Genomic DNA, 22,020 nt, shown 5'->3' on the forward strand with positions numbered 1-22,020 from the left:
TACTTAATGCTTTTATAGTGTGCTGAGAATATTTCAAATAGCTTCCTTAATATCAATGATCTCTATAGGATCCAACTGACATGATGACACTAATCATCAAGCTGAGATACTTAACTCTAAAAATATGTTTAATTTCCTAGATATCTTTTAGAACAGTGTTTTTCAAACTGCAATTGATATAGGTCAAAGGGGACTGAGGGGCGCAAGGGGGTCAGTTGGTTAAGCATCTGACTCTTGATCTCAGCTCAGGTCTTGATCTCAGGGCTGTGAATTCAAGCTCCACATTGGGCTCCACGCTGGACCCCCCAAAAATAGTGGATTTATTTAGTGAATTATAACAGCAATATAAAAAAATAAAACAAAATAGAAAATACCAGGGTGCATCACATATAATAAGACTATGTACTGTTTCATAATGTTTTTTCAGTTATATATAAATATATATGTGGGTATAGTGGGTCACAATATGCTAACAGTCATGGTAAATAAAATTTGGAAACCACTTTCCATTCCTGTGCATTGTGGCTTTTATATACATCATAGTAGCTTAGACCCTTGCAAGATTATGTTTTGTCATTTGCAGTTTCAAATTATTGTCGTATCTTTTATTCTCTTCCCACAAACAAATTCTTTGTTACTTTGCTAATTCTTTATATTCAAAAAATACTATACATTGTAGAATAATAATAACAGCTGGTATTATGGAACTAGGGATTTTTCAATAATCTCTAATTTTCATATTAACCATTCAATCTGGATTTCATCATGCCCATATAACAGGTGAATAAACAGAGTATGAGGGAGGTTACTTTACATAAAGCCACATTAAATCTAAGTGGTGGAGGCAAAAACTGATTCATCTATCTGCTCCAAACCCAGTCAAATTTTTCAGTTACCACCTTACTTTTCACTATTTTTTAAAATACCATACTGCATTATCTACACAAATACTTACACTGTTATTTTGACTTGAGGGATTCCATAGTCATTCTAGTAGATGAATTTTCTCTTGCCTTTTTTCCTTTATTTTATTTAAGTTTAAAATTAAAAAAATTTTTTAAATAATCTCTACACTTAACATGGGGCTCAAACTCATAACCCTGAGATCAAGAGTTGCATGCTCTACTGAGTGAGCCAGCCAGGTGCCCCTTGATTTTTCTCCATTAATATAATATAGTTAAAAATGATTAAAAAGAATACATATTCTTTTCTTTAAAATGGCTGCCCCAATTCTACCCTACAGAAACAAGTGGAAACATGAAAAGCAATTAGACACAAGTACCCAGTTAATAATTACCTTGACTTCCTACACACGTCTAGTTCCAAGTGAAGTTATCAAGGTTTAGTTTTTTTCTGTGCTTATTTAAAATTTTTATTGTTCTTTTCTTAGCAGAACCAATGGAACTTTATAAAACTAGCTCTATATCTTGAATACCCATTATAAGCTGGGTACTTTAGGTTGTGTAAAAGTACACATATTCTTATAGAAAATGCCAGAAGGTATAAGTCATTCATAATCCCACCTTACTATTTTGTATTATAATTTTTACTTACTACTATAAATAAATGTTTTCCTATGTCAGTTATATAATTTCCTAGAATGTAATATTTTGTAACTTCATAATATCCTCATAGTTTATTAAATTATTCATTCCCTTAATGTTGGATATTTTGGTTGTGTTTTCTCTATTCTAGCTGCTTTTCTTATCAAAAGGAGGTTCCCTGAATAATCTATCTCTTAGTGAGTCCTAGAATCATTTTCCCTCAGGTCCTGTGATTCCAGGGCACTAAAGGATTGCTTTGTTATTTTCTTCCTCTAGAACTTTTCATCACTCTAGAACACTTCTAAACAGAAAAAAAAAATGAGGCTGTTCACACTAAAGAAAAATTAATTTTATAGTTGTTTACTTTTAGGAAGCACTGCTTGTGTTACCAGCTTTTGAACTCCTTGCTTGTAGGAAAATGATTTTTTATAGTTAATACATGCCATTAGTCATAATAATAAGGTTACCTATTAACTTGTCTAGAAGTTTTCAGCAACTTCCAAACTTCATCCTAAAGAGATGATTTCTACTTATCTTAAAAATAATATCTCTTATTTATCCTTTTTTTCTTTTTTTAATATTTTATTTTTAAGTAATCTCTACACCTGATGTGGGGCTTGAACTTAAATCCCCAAGATCAGGAGTCTCATGCTCCACTGACTGAACCAGCCAGGTGCCCTGTATCTTTTTTTCAAATCAGTCTATACAAGGATCTCGGAATACATCTTTCAATAGCAGTATAGATATCTTGTTCATTTCTGGGCATGGTTCCACAAAGTAGGAGTATATGTGGTGGCTAATATTCACTTATCCCTCTTCGATAGACTTAAAAAAATATATAGTATATCACAGTCAGTGGCTCAGTCAGTTAAGCATCTGGCTCTTGACTTCAGCTCAGGTCATGATCTCCTGGTTTGTGGGATCCAGCCCCACATGGGGCTGTAAGCACCATATGCTGTAAGCACAGAGCCTACTGGGAATTCTCTCTCCTCCTCTCTGCCCCTCCCCCACGTGCATGCTCTCTCTCTCCCTTTCTTCCTCTCAAAGTAAATAAATATTTTTTAAAAAACAGCATATCACAGTGAAATGGGTATTTCCTAATGCTCTGATTTATTCTGAACATTAGGAAAACTCCCTAAGTCGATATTTAATATTAGCATATGTAGGAATATCAACCAAAGCAAACATTAAAAGCCACTAAAACTTGATTTTTAAAATACTGCTTTAAGTATAATACATATACAGAGTGCATAAAACATTGTTGTAAGCACTATGAATTATAATAAAGTGAATACTCATGTAACCACTACCCAGGTCAACAAACAGAACACTGCCATCACATTGGAATACCTTGGGCTCCTCCCAATTATCATCCGCCTTCTCCTTTCCATTAGTAAACACTATCCTGTCTTCTGACACCACAGTTTAATTTTGCCTGTCTTTGAACATGATATAAATAGAATCATACGTGTTCTTTTATTTCTGGCCTCTTTTCCCCAACACTGTGATGATTATCCATGATGTTGTGTGAGCTGTAGTTTGTTTTTATTGTTGTTATTATTCATATATATAATATATTCATGTTGTTATTAATAAATATATGAATATTTGTTTTTATATGATTAACATAGATGTATAAATTTGTATCTCTTAAAAAATTTTATCAATTCTACTATTTTTAAAAAATGTTTATTTATTTTGAGGGGGAGAGGGTGTGTGCATGAACTACAGAGAGGTAGAAGGGGAGGGAGAGAGAGAATCCCAAGCAGGTTCTGCGCTGTCAGCACAGAGCCCAATGCAGGGCTCAATCTCACAAAACATGAGATCATGACATGAGCTAAAATCAGAAGTCTGATACTTAACTAATTGAGCCACCTAGGCGCCCCCATTCTGCTACTGATAGATATTTGAGTTGTTTTCAGCTTATGGCTGTTATGAATAAAGCTTCTATGAAACATTCTTGGACAGGTTTTTTTGGTGTAAATGTATGTACCATTTGGTTAGGTATGTAACTAAGAATGCAATTGTTGGGTCATAGAGTAGTTATATAATCATCTAAATGTAGAAAGTAATACTAAACTTTCCAAAGTGGTTGCATAAATTTACACATCCTCCATACCTTTGACAACACTTGGAATTATCAATCTTAAAATTTGTGGTGGCCTCTCAAAAAAATTTTTTTGAGAGAGAGAGAAAGCAAGAGCAAGCTAGGGAGAAGGGCAGAGGGAGAGGGAGAGGAAGAAACCCAAGAAGTCTGCACACCCAGCACAGAACCCAATGTGGGACTTGATCCCACGACGCTGGGATAATGACCTGAGCCGAAATCAAGAGTCGGTAGCTCAATTGACTGAGCTGCCAGGCACCCCTGGTCATCTCATGATTTTAATTTACATTTGGCTGAATAAGTAATGGTGTTGAGTACATTTTCATATGTCCATTGGCCATTTGGATATCCTCTTCTGTGGGGTGCCTAACATTAAAACTTGGTTTTCTTTATTTTTCTAAAACTTGATTTTAAGACTAAAATCAAAAAGTATACTAAATTCCAGAGTTAAGGCAGTAATTAAGTACAATTTTTTTAAGTTTATTTATTTATTTTAATAATAAATGAGCAAGAGGGCAAGAGTATGCATGAGTGGGGGAGGGGCAGAGAGGGAGAGAGGGAGAGAATCCCAAGCAGGCTCTATGCTATGTGAGCGGGGCCTGATGCGGAGCTCAATCTCAGGAACCCTGAGATCATGACCTGAATGGAGATCAAGCGTTGGACGCTTAAACAACTGAACCACCCAGGCGCCCCAATAATATTTTAAAGTAGTGCCAATTATATATACCTAATTTGGAAGGTTATAGGTATATAGAAATGTTTCTATTATTTGAGTTATTTGCGTTATTAATACTTCTAGAAAATGAAGAGTTGTTTGTCTATTTGTGTAATCATTTATTCACTCATGCATTCATTAAAAAAATTAGTAAACACCTATTCATGCCAGGCACTATATTCGACATTAGGTTCTATCAAAGATGGAAGTGATACATCTGAGCTCAAGCAGTGCGGTGCCAGAGGGCCCAAACAAGCTTACTGAGCAGGTATTTCAGACCACGTCATCCACCTCTGATGCACCAGCACCTCTAGCTCAATTCAGACCGATGTCATGGAGGCCCAGCAGACACTGACTGCCAGGGTGATACAGCAGGGGGCCAGGAGGAAGGAGTTTGGTATCTAGGTCATTTGCTCAAGGCTCCTTTAATACTGCCTTGTTCAATTTGACAGTAAGTGGATGAGTACCACTTACACATGGCAAACAGGACTCAGATTCTCAGGGTAGGTCACCTCATTAGAAGGAAAGAAAGCCCACGCTTCGTCCACTGATGAGTCAGCTTGATACAAGGGACTGCAGCTGCACTGCACTCCTATTCTCTCTGCCTAAACCTATTTCCTTCCCTTGCCCTCGAGGAACTCATTTTAAGAAGGCTCACTAGTAAACTTCTTGCATGCTGATTTCAGAGTCTCCCTGAGAGATCCAATCTACAACAGTATTCAGTGGAAAATCAAACTGCTCTAACAGAGTATAGTCTAGTGTTATATATGTATATGTGTGATGATTAGGGTAAGTTTTATCTGTATTTTCAAAATATTTCTCCCTTCATTATTTAAGTAGATTTGAATAAAAGAGGTAATATCTTTCTAAAAGAAATTTGAAACAGAAGACATATGTAAAAATAAAAAAAGAAATATGCAGGGTGACTGTACCAGGCCTGAAACTGCTTTCCTTACAAAGGCCTGTTTGCAAGGTTGGCCCTTGGTTGGTGTCTGGGAACTTAGTGGTAAAAAGTTCCATACACGGATATAACTTTCCTTAAATGAAAAAGAACGGCTCACTGTACTTAAGCTGTACAAACACTATGGTTTATGTGAACATCTGTTTTCCTTCTGGAAGTCTGGAATTTGGTATGTGTTGAGCACAGGGCACATATGTGACCAGTGGGCGCCCCCCCCCCCCCCCCCCCCGCCCCACCGCCGCCCCAGGCACTGTATCTGATGAGTTTCCCTGGAAGATAAAACTTCATGCATTGTTGCACATGGTATATACCTACTGCTGGAGGAATTAAGTGTGTTCTATGTGACTCCACTGGAGGACTTTTAGAAACTTGTACCTAGTTGCCTCCAAACTTCATCCCATACACCTTTTTCCTTTGATGATTTTTCTTCGTATCCTTTGGCTGAAATCCATCCTAGCTGTGTGCACAAATACACGCTGAGTCCTGTGAGTTGTTTTAGCAAATCACTGAACAGGGGAGTGGTCTTGGGGCCCCCTAGCACAGGTATAATAGTTTCCAGAGGGAAGTTCTTTCCCAGAATTTAATGTTTTAACTCTATTATATTTCTACTGATAAAAATATACAGGATAATGATTTATAATTTAAAATATTTATGACCATGGGGTGCATGGATGGCTGAGTTGGCTAAGTGTTCAACTGTTGGTTTTGATTCAGGTCATGATGTCACAATTCATGGGTCTGAGCACCACACTGGTCTCTACAGCTGGCAGCAGGGAGCCTACTTGGTATTCTCTCTCTCTCCCTCTCTCTCTGCTCCTTCCCCCATTTTTGCTGCTCTGTCTCTATCAGAATAAACTAAACTAAACTAAACTAAACTAAACTATGACTACTGAAGGAAGAATACACTTTTACCCATCTAACCAAATATTGGACAAAATGTATCCCTTGAATCTCTACGAAAAAAAAATTGCTAAGATATTGCATATACCTTGAGTGCCTGTATTTGAAAAGAATTCTGATTTATAGCTAATTTACATCTTGGTTTACTTTTTTATATCATTAACTTATATATAAGTATATTCTCCTAAATAGAATAAGGTAGAATTGCCTGACTAATTCTTCTGGATTTAGTAGAGAACAGGAAAAATCATGTGTGGACATAACTTCCTAAATGCATAAAAAATTCCTCTGTTCTTTATTCATCCTAAATTGTCTTTGTTTACATAGGAAAACACAGTTTAAACTGCACTGTCATCTACACTAATTTCAGTATCCATCTTTGGTCAGTAAAAAAGTTAAGGCTGATAATTTAATTGTATTTATATTGTTGTTAATGGTGTCGATTTAGGCTCTTCTTGGGTATGGCATTGTTCTAGCTTAGGAAACAAGAACTTACCATGTTGGAGGACAAAACATATTCTTGGGATCTACAAAAATGTATATAAATAGTGAATAGAGAGCACAAACTTCTTTAAGTTCTTCTACCATCTGTTTGTTATTTTATATTGTTGCTATAAAATCTAGAAGTTCAACTTCCAAATATAATGGACACCTGTTTTGTCAGTACCATCTACAGGCAAATATAATTAATTAGAAAGGAAGGATACAGTTAGACTTACATTTTCACTGAATTCTCTTTCATTCTAGGCAGTTGATCCATCTGTTGCCTTTTAGAAACTTGGTATGAGTCAGAGACCTGAAATACAAACATTTGAGCATTTGTCCTCTTATTTCATGACTGATTTTGAGCTAAGAGAAATAGTCCATTCTCAATTAACTCTTTTATAACCAGGCCCTTAGGTGGCATGCATAAGAGAAGCTAAATTCTGGCCTTCTCCAGGATTATAAGGTTTCTAAATATTATGGAGACCCCTCTATCTCAACCCCACATTCCATGTGGTTTTTATAACAAATACAGAGGAAATTGTTTAAATCATATCATCTATGGGTATAAAGATCATTAAAAGTTTTTGTAATAGACACTGAATATAAATAATACATGCATTCTGTCATTAAGGAAGATATGACCATAGAAGCTGTATGCGTCCTGAAATGGAAAGACAAGATCATATTTTTATTTTTGTCTGTTTTGAGATACTTCCACGGCACAAGAGTGGAGACTTCTTTGTAGGTGGTGGAACAATCAAGGCTGATGACCTTAGAGATAGATAGCAATTCAAGACATGAGTAAATGAGGTCATTCAGTAAGAACACACAGAGAAGAGAGCTGATCATATAAACTAGAGAAAGCATCTTTTAAGGGATGGGAGAATTGCCAAAGGCCATTATTTAAACAATAGGAAAACCCAGGACAAAATACTGTCATTAAAGTCAAGAGATGAGGGATATTCAAAAAAGTGAGCGTGGTTAGCAATATGAAATGCCTCAGAGATGTTTACTACCAGGAGGATTGAAAAGGAGTCGTGTTTGGCAATTAAAAAGTAAACTGTGGCACAGCCAGTGGTGGGAGTCAGAGGGAGTTGAAAGAGGTCGAGGAGTAAAAGCAAAACAGTGAGTATATCCACCTTTGCACAAAGTTTAACTGAGAAAAGGAAAGCTAAGTAGTAGGGGGTTTTTGTTTGTTTTTTAACATTTATTTTTGAGAGAGAAAGAGAAAGAGAGAGACAGCAAGCTTGAGTGGGGGAGGGGCAGAGAGAGAGAGGGAGACACAGAATCCAAAGCAGGCTCTGGGCTCTGAGTTGTCAACACAGAGTCCAATGTGGGGCTCAAACTTACAAATCATGAGAACATGAGCTGAGCCAAAGTCGGAGGCTTCACTGCCTGAGCCACCCAGGTGACCCTAGTAGTAGTTTTATTAAGGTAGGGTAAAATAAAAGTTTGTTTTTGTTTTATTTTGGTAGAAGACAAGAGCATTTTTATGAAGATGTGAGACCATTTGCTAAGAGGGGCAATTTTGGGCATATTGGACCAGAAGACGGAATTCATTCATTTATTCACTTAGCAGATATTATGGAGTATCCACTATGGGCAACCTCAAATTTAGCACTAGGGCACAAAGATAAATCATGATTCTTACAATCTATTGGAGAAAACAGCACAATAAATAGATTGTACAATTCGCTGCCTCGACAGAGGTTTGCACAGGTGCTTTGTAAGCATAAAGCAGATGCTAATTTGGGCTATAGGGGGCCTGGACGAGTAGCCAATCAAGAACTGGAAAGGACATTCCAGGCAGAAGGAGCAGCAAGGGCCTACAACTATAAGGCAACATGACAGATGTAGGGACCACATATATGGCTGGTCTGGCTGCAGTACAGGATGTGAGCAGGAACATGGATGGAAAGGCAGGCACTGTGTGTTGGAAAGGACCTTGTAGACCACTCTAACAAGCTTTGCTGAGATCCTCTGGACAATGCAGAGTCACTGAAGGTTTTAAATGGGGAACAACATCGTATCTGTATTTCGCAAGGATTTCTCAGGCAGCAGAGGAGGAAAAAAATGGCAAGATTTTAACAGCTATGCTATTGAGATTATATTTCAAGTCTAGATTTAAATCTGGGGAACTCTATTTTCAATTGAACAATAACAAAATAGAGTTGTTTGAAAAGACAAGAGAACAGTTGGATAGGTTAGAACCCATGTCGGAGGGAATTGCTAGTGTAACTTTTGTTGTAATTTAATATTTTAGCGTAGGGGAAAAAACTATGGAAACACTTAAGGGTTGTTTTCAAATATTTGAGAAGCTGTTACACAGGAGAAGTATAGAATTATTCTATATTCTTCAGAGGATGCAACTAAAACCAATAGATTTTAAGGAAGGAGAATAAGGAGCATCACATGATGCTTTAACAATTCTAATAATTACAATTGCTTGACAATGAAACAGAATGGCTTCAGGTTCCATATCTTTAAACCAAAGTATTATATTCAATAATGTCTCAGATCCACTGCTAAAATTCTATGTTTATGGGAGTAGAACTTAAGTTTATTATGTGTTACAAGCAGCTCGAGTCAGTCTTTCTGCCTGGCTTTTAAGTAATGAATGTACTTATATATTCTTGAAAATCAACTATACACATAGTGTGTAAACTGGAAAAATCGTGAGATATGGAAACTCCGTTTCATTCAAAACAGTGAAGACAGCAGAAGTATACACAACAGACTCAGCCAATAGCTCTAGTTATCCACCTAAGAATAATTATTTATGTATTCAGCATGGAAAGAACTGCAGATCATCCACTGACCTTTCCAGTCACTGGAGTATCCACATGGTCAGAACCATCTTTGACTGTAAAGATTAACAATTCACTCTAGAGTGAAAATCCTTATTAACATTTATACTGGAGAACAGGATTAACAGCTTCCTGGGAAGCTGTTAAAATAGGCTTTGATTGTATGTTCAGTGATCCTGCATAATCAGAGTAGAACCTATTCCACCTAAATGAATTTTTCAGATAAACAAAGGTAAAGGAGGAAGCTGAGGCAGGAAGAAAATCTAATGCCCCTGTCACAGAGAGGGAGGTTCGGGAGATCAGGAAAGAAAAACAGGAAAATAATACTCACCACTTATTAGAATTCAGAATGTATTATGGGCCAGGCATTTTACTCAGCACTTTACATATATTACATCTCTAAACACTCACAAATCCCCTGCAAGACACTACTATTATTTCCCCTTCTACCAAGAAGGAAAGAAATTACGGCCCCAAAGCTCAAATGACACTCAAGTACAAAGCTGGGTTTTAAATCCAAATTTACAATGACTCCAAAATCTGTGGTTCTTTCATCAAATCACAATCTCATAAAGCAGGTAGCATTTACGCTAGAACTTCAGGGAAGCGGAGTTGACATGCATGAAAAGCAGCATATTCTAGGGGGACTCGTGGTCTGATGAAAGGCAGGAATAAGTAGTGCTGCCAACTAAGTATCCAGTACCATCAAGTATAAACTGACTGTTTTATGGGTAGGAGGCTACAAGGAGTGATCCTACTTTGTCTCAATTTCCTAATTTAATCTTAGTACTAGAAATCTAAGCCTCCGTTTACCCACTACTGCCCTGACTTTCATTCCCAAATTGTTCTATACATCCCCTTCTCAGCTCCAATCCCTAGTCTTTTTTTTTTAATTTTTTTTACATTTATTTATTTCTGAGAGACAGAGAGAGACAGAGCGTGAGTGGGGGAGGGGCAGAGAGAGAGGGAGACACAGAATCTGAGGCAGGCTCCAGGCTCTGAGCTGTCAGCACAGAGTCCTATGCGGGGCTCGAACTCACAAACTGCGAGATCATGACCTGAGCCGAAGTTAGATGCTTAACCGACTGAGCTACCCAGGTGCCACTCCAATCCCCAGTCTTAATTCCATCCTCTCAATCCTTTCATTGATCCTCTGGAAACACCAGATTAGTGACTAGCAGACTATCTTTATGGCAAACCTAGACCTCAAGGTCCTCTACTTCCTTACCTCACCTAGTTATCTTCTGAAGACTCCAATCCTCTGTTTGGCTCTTTGTCCCTTGACTATCACTGTTGAAACTCTGCAGAGCTATATTCTAGACTCTCTTTTCACCCTGTGTGTATTCTCCCTGATACATTTCATTCATTCACTTGGCTTCATTTACTATCTATATGCCAATAATTTCCATGTTTATATCTCCAATTTTTATCTTTTCTTCCCTGAGATTCATATGTCCAACTGCTCTTTGGATGCTTCCATTTAGATAATGCACATTGAAAACTAAACTCATATTGTGATCTTAAAACATCCATCAGAATAAAGTTGCTAAGGTTTAAATATTGAAATGTTAAATAGGTAACCAACTACTAAAAAAAAGATGTGATAAATGTTATGAAACATTGAGATGAAAACAGTCTTTTAAACTATGACATGTGAAGCCATAAATAAAAGATAGCTCTGACAACATCAAAACAAAAACTCTATAATACTAACATCATAAATAAAACTGAAAGGCAAATGAAAAACTATGGAAAATATATGCAACATCATTTTTAATTTACTGATCACTTTCCTGTCCTGTCATTTGTAGTTGCATACTTTCCAATTCTGTACTAAGTTGCTAGCCCTTTCTAGTGATAGCAGTGTTATATCTATCTTAGATCTCACTGTGCATAATTATGACATAAAATACCATGAATTTCATTATAGCACAGGGATAACTGCTTATTTGGTTGAGTTTTAGAAATTACAGATCAAACTTAAAAGATAACAGAAGAAGCAAATATGAAAAAATTCCCTTAATTTGGGAAAGTTTTATCTCCTTTTATGCCTTTTTATAAAAGCTATAAATTTCCTTTTTCACTTTATATATTTAGAAACTTGGTACATTTTCTCCTATAATCCCAACATGTTTATCAAATCAAACCAATCAAAAACCTAGAAAAGTGAAAAATGTAATTTATAGTGAGAGGAAACTCTTAAAATTTGGAAGTAAGAAAACAAAAGTTACCTGAGACATTTCAGCTAGATAGGTATGGCACTCATTGTTGGTCTTGTGGTAAGCCTACAAGAAACATACAAAAATAAAGAACCCAACATCAGAGAAGATTTGCAATACTAGCAAGACTATTTCTAAGTCAAGTTTACGTCTCTATGTTTTTTTTAAATAGTGTAGGAAATAGTTTTGTAAGTATTTTGTGATAATAATATAGTAGGTTTGTAGATAACATACTAAAAATCATGGCAGTTACAAAGAAATTTCTAGTACAGAATAAAAACAAACCTTTGATTCTTGTTCCAGTCTCAGTGCATAGTCTTTCACTTGATTTTTAAGCCTCCTTTTCTCTTTTTCTAGCTGTTTAAGTAATATATTTAAGGATTCCTGAAAGTATAAATAGTAAATCTTTACATTTACTCATGTTCTAAATAATAATACATTTCAGTGACAAATGCCTTCTACCCCATAACGTTCTGTGATTTCAAATTCTATAGTATATACCTTTTAAGTAATAGTAATAACTACAATATTTTTGAATCCTAACAATATGCCAAGTCAGTACTTGTGCTAAGTGCTTTCCACAGATTTTTTCAGTTAATCCTTATAACAGCCATAGAGACGGCTAATATATTTGTTTCCATTTTACTGTTAAGAAAATCACATCTGATAGATGTTAAATAACTGGTCCAAAGACACGCAGCTAATAAGTGGTGAAACTGTTATTAGAACCCAGGTAGTCTGGGGTGCCTGGCTGGCTCAGTCAGTGGAGCATGTGACTCTTGATCTTGAGCCCCCCGTTGGGTGTAGAGATTACTTAAAAATAAAATTTTTAGGGGCACCTGCGTGGCTCAGTCGGCTAAGCATCCAACTTGGGCGCAGGTCATGATCTCACAGTCTGTGAGTTCGAGCCCCTCGTCGGGCTCTGTGCTGACAGCTCAGAGCCTGGGGCCTGTTTCAGATTTTCTGTCTCCCTCTCTTTCTGCCCCTCCCCTGCTCATGCTCTGTTTCTCTGTCTCTCTCTCTCAAAAATAAATAAACATTAAATAAATAAATAAATAAATAAATAAATAAATAAATAAATAAATCTTTGGGGGAAAAAAAAAGAACCCAAGTAATCTGACTCCAAAAGCCACACATGCTAAACAATTATTATGTATATATCCATATGATTGATACCAGCATAACAATAGTAGAGAGGAAGAACAGACAATGAAGTTGATGGCCAGAAGAACTGAGAGAATATTGCAGAGTAGGACAGTTCTGGAAGCTAAGACTTCAATGCAGATACCGTTCATCACAAATAGCTGGAGCTGAGTAGAGGTTTAGCCAAGTGCCAGAGCAATAATGCATTATACCAATTTGAATTAAAAGTTTAATCCCTAAACTAATAACTAATCATTTGCAGTAACCCCAATTATTTCTCGTATTCTTACACATTAATGTTTTTTAAAAAATCTCCAAATCGAATTCTATATAACCCTTGTTGGTCATGATCTAGGTCACTGAATTTATTAAAACATTTAAAGAAAAAAAAAAAAACAAAACAGAAGCAGCTGATTTAAAGCTCCACAAGGTGAAACTGAGATATTTTAGAGCTCATATCTTCCTCCTGAAAAATAGTTAATTCTCTAAAAACTTTACTAATTCTCTCCTAGATACTTGTTATAATTATTAGGATTTTAAAAATTGTATCAATAGGATAATTAGGTCAGCTGAGACCAGGAAAGTTCTTGTCTCTAAAAATAACACCAGTGATAAAACAAATCCCTTGGTTGTGACAATTCTCCACTATGCATATTTGATTACCATTAAAACATAACTGGGTGATATTTCTCAGGCACGCATTAGTTGTCTTTGAAAATTATACACTGGCATCATAAACGGCTTTCAGTCCACCTTCCCCAATTACAAACTTGCTCCAGAAGAAACTCCATGAAAGTCCCACAAATTTAAGAGGCTAAACTGATTTATCTTAAGGAAACTATACCCTAATGAAATAAGCCACTGCTCAAGTATGAAGAGTTTTTAAACCAATAATCAGAGACTGATGGAAGTAGTGCAAAATACTGCTGCACAGACCTTTGCTCCAAGGATTCCAAGCTTAGCCCATCAGAGTAATATGGTTCAGTTAACATCATTTGTTAAATACACTTTTATAAAGGTAAAAGATAATCTAACTCTTTTTTGGGGGGCGCCTGGGTGGCACAGTCGGTTAAGCATCCGACTTCAGCCAGGTCACGATCTCTCGGTCCGGGAGTTCGAGCCCCGTGTCAGGCTCTGGGCTGATGGCTCAGAGCCTGGAGCCTGTTTCCGATTCTGTGTCTCCCTCTCTCTCTGCCCCTCCCCCGTTCATGTTCTGTCTCTCTCTGTCCCAAAAATAAATAAAACGTTGAAAAAAAAATTTAAAAAAAAGATAATCTAACTCTTTTTAATATTGTTTCAATGGGAAAATGCACTCTAAGTTCTTTTTATTTTATTTTATTTATTTATTTTGAGAGAGAGAGAGTGTGTCAGTCAGCAGGGGAGTGGCAGAAAGAGAGGGAGAGAGAGAATCCCAAGCAGGTTCCACACTGTCATCACAGAACCCGATGTGGGGGCCGGAACTCACAAACCATGAGATCATGACCTGAGTCAAAATCAGGAGTCAGACTCTCACCTGACTGAGCCACCCAGGTGCCTCACACTCTAAGTTCTAAGAGAAATTATCTTATTGATAAACTACTGGGATACAAATTATTTTTATATTAATGTTGACCTGAATGAGATATGACCTAGAACTCTAGAAGCTTATACAAGAAATGTACATATGCAACAGGTAAAATTCAAGGCAATATATGATGAAATGCCAAAATGTGAAGCACAGACAATAAATGTCTTACAAGTTTTTTTAAAGAGGCCAATCAACACGGACTAGAGAGAGCATTCAGGATCCCCCAAAAGAGAAGGATTTGGATGGGAAAAAAAGGGGAGCTATATATTGATCAAAGACTTGAGTCAAAATGATTATTTAGTGGTAATAACAGAGGTGAAGCAAACTATTTGAGAAATAAATAAGAGGTAAGGTAAGATAATTAAGGAAAGCCCTGGTTATAGAAGACTTAGATTGCCAGGCTCAGGAAGCTAAACACAGGGGGCTATTGGAAGGTATTAAACAAGTGGCAAAATGAAAGCAGGGGGGTAGGAATACTAACCAAGTGGCAGTTTCTATGACAGAAGAAGTTTCTATGTTATTTACTGATGTGGATTTGCAGTTCTAAGCTTTGAAGCTTAAATATTTTTAATACACTTTCTTTGTGTTAGACTATATCGCACTACTACTCCTATCCTGACTAAATTCTTTGTCTTGTTACCTAATATTACAATTCATTCATTTATTCAAAAAATATTCATCAAGCACCTCCTATGTTCCAGACATTGTGCTAAGGATACCACAGTGAGATTTACAAACCCAGATCCTGACCTCATGAAGCTGAGAGTCTTATATGGTTTACCTTGGTGAATGTTACATGTAAGCATAAGAAGAAACTGTATTCTGTCATTGGATGGAATATTCTATAAATGTCAATCGATTGAGTTGATTGCTGTTCAGGTCAACTATGTCTCTATTGACTTTTCTCCCTTTTTGATCTATCAATTACTGACAGGGTGGGTGTTACTTTAATAGTGAGTGGATATGCCTATTTTTCCTCCATTAATTCATCAAAATCACCATGTAAGTGTTCCTACCAGTTTCCAGCAGGCTCTGTTCCAAGGAAGCAGATGTCATTAGTAACTATCTGGATTTGTCTGTTTATACAGATTTCAGGATGGGAGTTTGCCCTGCAAACTCAGTTCACTAATGAGTCAAGAACAGTGATTGGGTGTGTTGAACAGTGTGAACAATGATTCACCTTTTTTTTTTTGTTGTAATGACAGCACTATGCATATTGGAGCTGAAGCCAGAAGTCGCAAACTGTTCTTGATCCTCTTTTCTAATTGGAACAAAAAGAATGCATTCTCGAAATCGGTGGCTGCACACCCTACACTGAAGGCTGACTAGTGTGCTCCAGCAGGGATACCACATCTGGCAAGGCAGCTGCAGTTGGGGCTACCAATTGGTTAAGCCTGCAGTGGCCTATAGTCTTTCTCTAAAATTCATCCAGTTTTTGCAGGGGCCAGACTAGCAACTTAAATAGAGCAATGATAGGCACTAGGACCCTTCCATCTTTTAGGTTTTTAATTGTGGGACTAATCACTGCTCTTTTCCCCGGGATAAGAAATTGTGTTTGCTTTACAATTTTGACCTTGGGTGGGAGAGGGACAGTTTCTAAAGTTTCCATGTGTTTTTTCCCATTGTGAAAGCTTTTACTCCAGAGATGAAGGCCCAGTAAGGGGGTTAACTTCAATTGTCAAGTATATCTGTTCCAATTATACACTCGGGACTGGGAAAATGATCACCACGGGAGCAGGGGAGTTTATGAACACATGGGGCCCAGTGTGATTTGGACTGTAGGCATTTGGGGAATCAATGTCAACTTGGACTTCAAAATGTCTGGTCGTTTCCTTTCTCACAGTGTACCGTCACCCACACAAGTGGTCAGAGGCCCTTTTGGGCGAAAACTGGAGATATTGTCAAGATATATACTTGGACCAACATAGGGTCCTTTCTGCTAGGAATCTACCCACCTCTTTGGTCAATGATTTCTGAAACTGAAAATTGGTTCAGATCTGGCAAATGAGCAAAGAATTGTGCTTTCTACTGGGTTAACTGTCCTCAGCCTCTTGCTCCTCCATTCTTTTGCTTAATTTTTAAATGTTTATTTATTTTAAGAGACAGAGAGAGAGGGAGTGGGGATGGAAAGGGAGGGACAGAGAGAGAGGGAAAGAGAGAGAATCCCAAGCAGGTTCCGTCCTATCAGCACGGAGCCCAATGCGGAGCTCAAACCCATGAACCATGAGATCATGACCTGAGCTGAAATCAAGAGACAGACACTCAACTGACTGAGCCACCCAGGTGCCCCTCTTTTTTTTATAGATGCTTAACAGCACCCTCATTAATTGGCCCAGCTGCCAGAAGAGGAGGTGAGAGCAACTCCTGAGGGGAGAACCTGTTGCCTTGTTGGAGAGAGGACTATATAGCATCTTCTAAGACAGTGAGGTTTCTAGCCCTTACTAGAGGTAGAGGTGGGTCACCTCTGCCTGCCCAGAGGGTGCAGCTGTAGTTGTTAAGTCAACATCCTCAGGGGCATCCATCCAGATGTCCTATCATACTTTTCAGAACCCCTGATTATTCCTATCAGGACCCTGCCCTTTGCATAACACATGTGCATGGACTGACTATCTGAATACCTCTGGAGCTCTGCAACTCACAATCAGGTCTTCAGCCCTACTGTTTTACTGTGTCTGCCCTTCTACCACTGGTATAGAAGGCCTCTTTAGAGACTGCCACCAAGACTCTCTGCTTTTCACTCTTAGATATTAGTGCTTATCAACTATTCTCAGTCTCATTTATCCTTACACAGGGTGTCAATACAAGTTAAAAATAACCCCCTATTGTCCAAATATGAAATCTTTCACAATATTCCCCTCTGCCATAAAATTTCCCAAGGTCACCATTAGTAAGTCTTTAGCAGTTGAACTGCCACTCTGAGCCATCTATTGGTGCCACATCTACCAGCCAGGACAGCATCTTCTGCCTGCCACATGGTAAGAGAGCCAGGCCCATGTCCCCACCTTACCTCCTATTTTCTTGCATCACTCCTAGAACCTCTAGCTGTAGACTTGGTCTTCAGACACCAAGATGGGATTAAATGTGAAATGATTCTGTTATCAGAAATATCTGCCTGAGAGGAAATAGGGAAGGAGCAGGAGAAGGCTGGGAAAGCAATGCAAAAAGCTGATTACAATGCAAGTCTGAGCCTTAGTGAGGGAAAAAGGAAAAGAAGGTTAGGTGGAAGTGGAAACATCCTAGGTTGGCATGCAGCCTAAGCAAAACCATCAAGGAATCCTTAAGCCAAGTCACTGACAATGGAGTCCCATTTCCCAGGAATAGGTTTGCTTTAGTATCCCCACTGCACTGATTATGGGCATGGAGCAGCCCATAGGAGGTATGATCTTGATGCAAAAGTACTGATGGATTTTGAAGCCTAATGCCTGGGGTCCTCAGTCAATTAACCCCCCTGTCACGGAAAGTCCATAAGGTACATTCTCTGGGTAACCACATTAAAAGTCTTTTCTTAAGGGCATTTTAGTTTTTCAACTGAAGAATTGTCCAGTCTCCTACCTTATGAGGTTTAATCTTAGCCACTGGTTTTCTGGGGGACAAGAGCTAAGAGTTCCATTATTCAGACCATGTATTTTTAATTTCCTCATTCTCAGACCTCTATTTCACTCTCATCTTCCTCTGTGCCTGAAGGTCCCAAATCTAGAGGTTCTGCAGCTTAATTTCTCCAGAAAATAGACTCCTGACTGAAGGAGAGCATCCTGACTGTGCAGGGTGACAAAGGGGTCCCAGTGGCCAACTGCTTTATGTCTATATGTCCTGTCAAGTCAGTGACTACTCTTCCAACTGAGGATCTTCCAAAATTTGTTTAAATTTCTCACCTGCTGAGATCTCCTTCTCTATTCTTCTTATCCATTCACTTCAATTATAAACTATCATTTCTCTGCTAATAAATATCACATCCAAATCTAAGAGTCCTATGTGTCTATTCTTAACACTTGCTTGACATTTCAAGTTCAATTTTACCAAAACCATCTTTACACAACTTTACACAACTTGTATCCCAATAAAAATGCTTTAATTGTACCAGGCATAGTTTTCCAATTTCACATGATATATTTAGATTTGGTTAAGTGGGAGTAGTCTAGAAATTTTGTACATGGGAAGAAGACTATGGGTTTGTGAGAAAGGGCCATGTAAGAGTGAATATGCCAAACAATGAACTGTAGTAGTCATTAAATTTTTTTTTCCTATCAGAGCTTGGGTCTGAGAGCCTACTACATATACTATCTCCCTTCTTAATTTTACAACCAAAATAATCTTGATTACAATGGGAGCCATTCCAATTAAGCACATTTTTTAAAACACTATACTAGTATTACTTCAATAATAGCTCTTCAATAATTTTATACTCAAACACTATGAATTCTAAAATAGATTTTATTTGAGATGCTAGCCACAAAGTGTCTTGTTTTCCTGGTTCACCTTAGGACTGTTCCCACAAGCAGAATTCCTGGGGCCCATCACATTCTCCTTCCCTGAGCCTGTTTCCTACAGTTGAGTTTTAGATGCTCTATACTTTGAAATTACGCCATAACTCGGGAAAGTAGGATGGTTCATTGGGGCAATCTCATGGGAATAAGACAAGCACAAAAATAAACTGTCTCAATTAATGGAATATATTATATCAACAGACTAAAACAATCATGTAATCATCTCAACAGTTGCAGAAAAAGCATTTGACAAATCCAACACCTACTTATACTAAAAACTCTCAGTGAACTAGGAATACAGGGGAACTTCCTCAATTTCACAAAGAATATTTAAAAAAAAAACAAAACCAAAACTATAGTAACATACTTAATAGTAAGAATCTTGAAGCTTTCCCACTAAGATCAGATGGTATAAAGGATGTGCCTTCTCGTCACCTGTTGCAACATCACACTGAAAGTCCTTGCTAATACAATAAGGCAAGAAAGGGAAATAAAAATCTGTACTGATTGGGAAGGAAGATAAAAATACTATCTTCATATGCAGATAACATGATCATTTATGTATAATATCCAAAATAATCAACAATAATAACAAATGAAACTCTGGAACTAAAAAGTGATTATAGCAAGGTTGCAGGATACCAGGTTAATATAAAAAAAATCAATTGTTTTCCTATATCCAGGCAATGAACAAGTAGAATTTGAAACTAAAAACATAATAGTATTTATGTTAGCACCCCCCACAAATGAAATACTTAAGCATAAATTTAGCAAAATATAATGTGTAAGATCTGGATAAGGAAAACTACAAAACTATGATGAACAAAATCAAAGAAGTTAATAAATGAAAACATGTTCATGGCTGGGAAGACTCAATATTGTCAGATGTCCATTCTTCCCAACTCAATCTACAGATTTAGTGCAATCCCAATAAAAACTCCAGCATATTATTTTATGGATATTGATGAACTGATTCTAAAGTTTATAGGAGAAGCAAAAGCCCAAATGGCCAATTCAGCATTGAAAAAGAAGAACAAAACTGGAGGACTGATGTTTACCAACTTCAAGACTTACCAAAAAGAAATCAAGACTGGTATTAGCAAAACGATAGAACAAATAAAAAGCCTGGTCTACAGCCTTAGCACCCTGAAAGCGCCCAATCTCATCTGATCTCAGAAGCTAAGCAGGGTCAGGCCTGGGTAGTACTTGGATGGGAGAAAGCCTAGAAATAGACCACCCAGGACAAATAGATCCTATTTCAATTGACTTTTGACAAAGGAACAAAGGCAATACCATGGAGCAAAGACAGTCTTTTCAACAAATGGTGTCAGAACAACTAGACATCCACATGCAAAATAAAAAAGAATATAGACATCTTACATGCTTCACAGAAGTTAACCCAAAGTGGATCACAGACCTAAATGTAAAATGCAAAACTATAAAACTCCTAGAAGATGACATAGGAGAAAACCTAGATGACCTAGAGAAAAGGTATGGTGATACCTTTTGAGAAACAACACTAAAGACACTATTCATGAAAGAAATAATAAACAAGCTGGTCTTCATTAAAATTGAAAACTTGTGCTCTGTGAAAGACAATGCCAAGAGAATTCTAAGACAAGTCACAGACTGCAAAAGACACATCTGTTAATGGACTGTTATCTAAAATACACAAGGAACTCTTAAAACTCAACAACAAACAACCTGATTTAAAAATGGGCAAAAGGGGCACCTGAGTGGCTGAGTCGGTTAAGTGTCTGACTCTTAGTTTCGGCTCAGGTCATGATCTCATGGTTTGTGGGTTCAAAGCCCCACATCAGGTTCCATGCTAACAGTGTGGAGCCTGCCTAGGATTCTTTCTCTCTCCTCTATGTCTCTCCTCCACTCTCTCTCACTCTCTCTCAAAATAAATAAACGTTTTTAAAAAAAAAATGGGAAAAAGATCTTAAATACTTCATCAAAGAAGATACACAGATGAAAAATAAGCATATGAAAAAATGTTCCATGTCATACAGCACCAGGGAAATGCAAATTAAAACAACAAAATATCACTACTCATCAATTAGTATGGCTAAAATCAACAACACTGAAGACACCAAATGCTGATGAGGATGTGGAGAAACAGAAACTCTCATATATTGCTGGTGGGAATGCAAAACGGCACAGCCACTTTAGCAGATAGTCTGGCAGTTTCTTATAAAACTAAACATACTCTTAACATACGATCCAGTGATTGCACTTCTTGGTATTTACCCAAAGGAGTTGAAACTTATGTCCCTACAAAATCCTTCATATGGATGTTTACAGAAGCTTTATTCATAGCTGCCAAAACTTGGAAGCAACCAACATGCCCTTCAGTAGATGGATGGATATATGAACTGTGGCACATCCAGACAAGGAAATATTTATTCAGCATTAAAACCAATGGGCTTTCAAGCCATGAAAAAACATGGAGGAATCTTAAATGCATATTACTAAGTAAAAGAAGCCAATGTGAAAAGACTAGATACTGTACGATTCCAACTATATGACATTCTGGAAAAGGCCAAACTATGAAGACAATAAAAAGATCAGGGGTTGCCAGTGATTGGGAGTTAAGAGTGGGGAGAAATAAGTGGAGCACAAAGGATTTTTAGGGCAGTGAATATAATCTGTATGATACTACAAGGACGGATATATGTCGTTATACATTTTCCAAACCCATAGAATGTACAAAACCAAGAGTAAACCCTAAGGTAAACTATGGACTTTGGGTGATTATGATGAGTCAATGTAGGATCATTCCAGTGAGTAATGTTGATAATGGGGAGGCTATGCATGTGTAGAGTTAGGGAGTATGTGGAAAATCTCTGTGCCTTCCTCTCAATTTTGTTAAGAACCTAAAACTGATTTTTTTAAAAAAAGTATGAATTAGAAGTGCCTAGGTGGTGCGACCAGTAGAATGTCTGACTCTTGATTTCAGCTCAGGTCATAATCCCAGGGTTGTGGGATTGAGCCCCGTGTTGGGCTCTGTGCTAAGCACAGATTAGAAGCCCCTCTCTCTCCCTCTGCCCCTCTGCTCCACTTGCTCTCTCTCTAAAATAAAAATAA

At 37.5% G+C, this 22,020-nt stretch overlaps 1 protein-coding gene across 2 annotated transcripts in view; it reads right to left on the reverse strand.

Moving 5' to 3' along the window:
- CCDC169 (coiled-coil domain containing 169) overlaps window positions 1-22,020 on the reverse strand; it is a 46,242-nt gene that overhangs the window by 4,061 nt on the left and 20,161 nt on the right. For both annotated transcript variants that reach the window (XM_047870787.1, XM_047870795.1), the window contains 3 exons: window positions 12,022-12,120; window positions 11,749-11,802; window positions 6,944-7,020 (listed from right to left, as the gene is read on the reverse strand). In XM_047870787.1, coding sequence (XP_047726743.1) covers window positions 6,944-7,020; window positions 11,749-11,802; window positions 12,022-12,120 — 230 coding nt within the window. The remainder of the gene's footprint in view (window positions 1-6,943; window positions 7,021-11,748; window positions 11,803-12,021; window positions 12,121-22,020) is intronic.

The sequence above is a fragment of the Prionailurus viverrinus genome, chromosome A1, assembly GCF_022837055.1.
Source record: "Prionailurus viverrinus isolate Anna chromosome A1, UM_Priviv_1.0, whole genome shotgun sequence".
Taxonomy (NCBI): domain Eukaryota; kingdom Metazoa; phylum Chordata; class Mammalia; order Carnivora; family Felidae; genus Prionailurus; species Prionailurus viverrinus.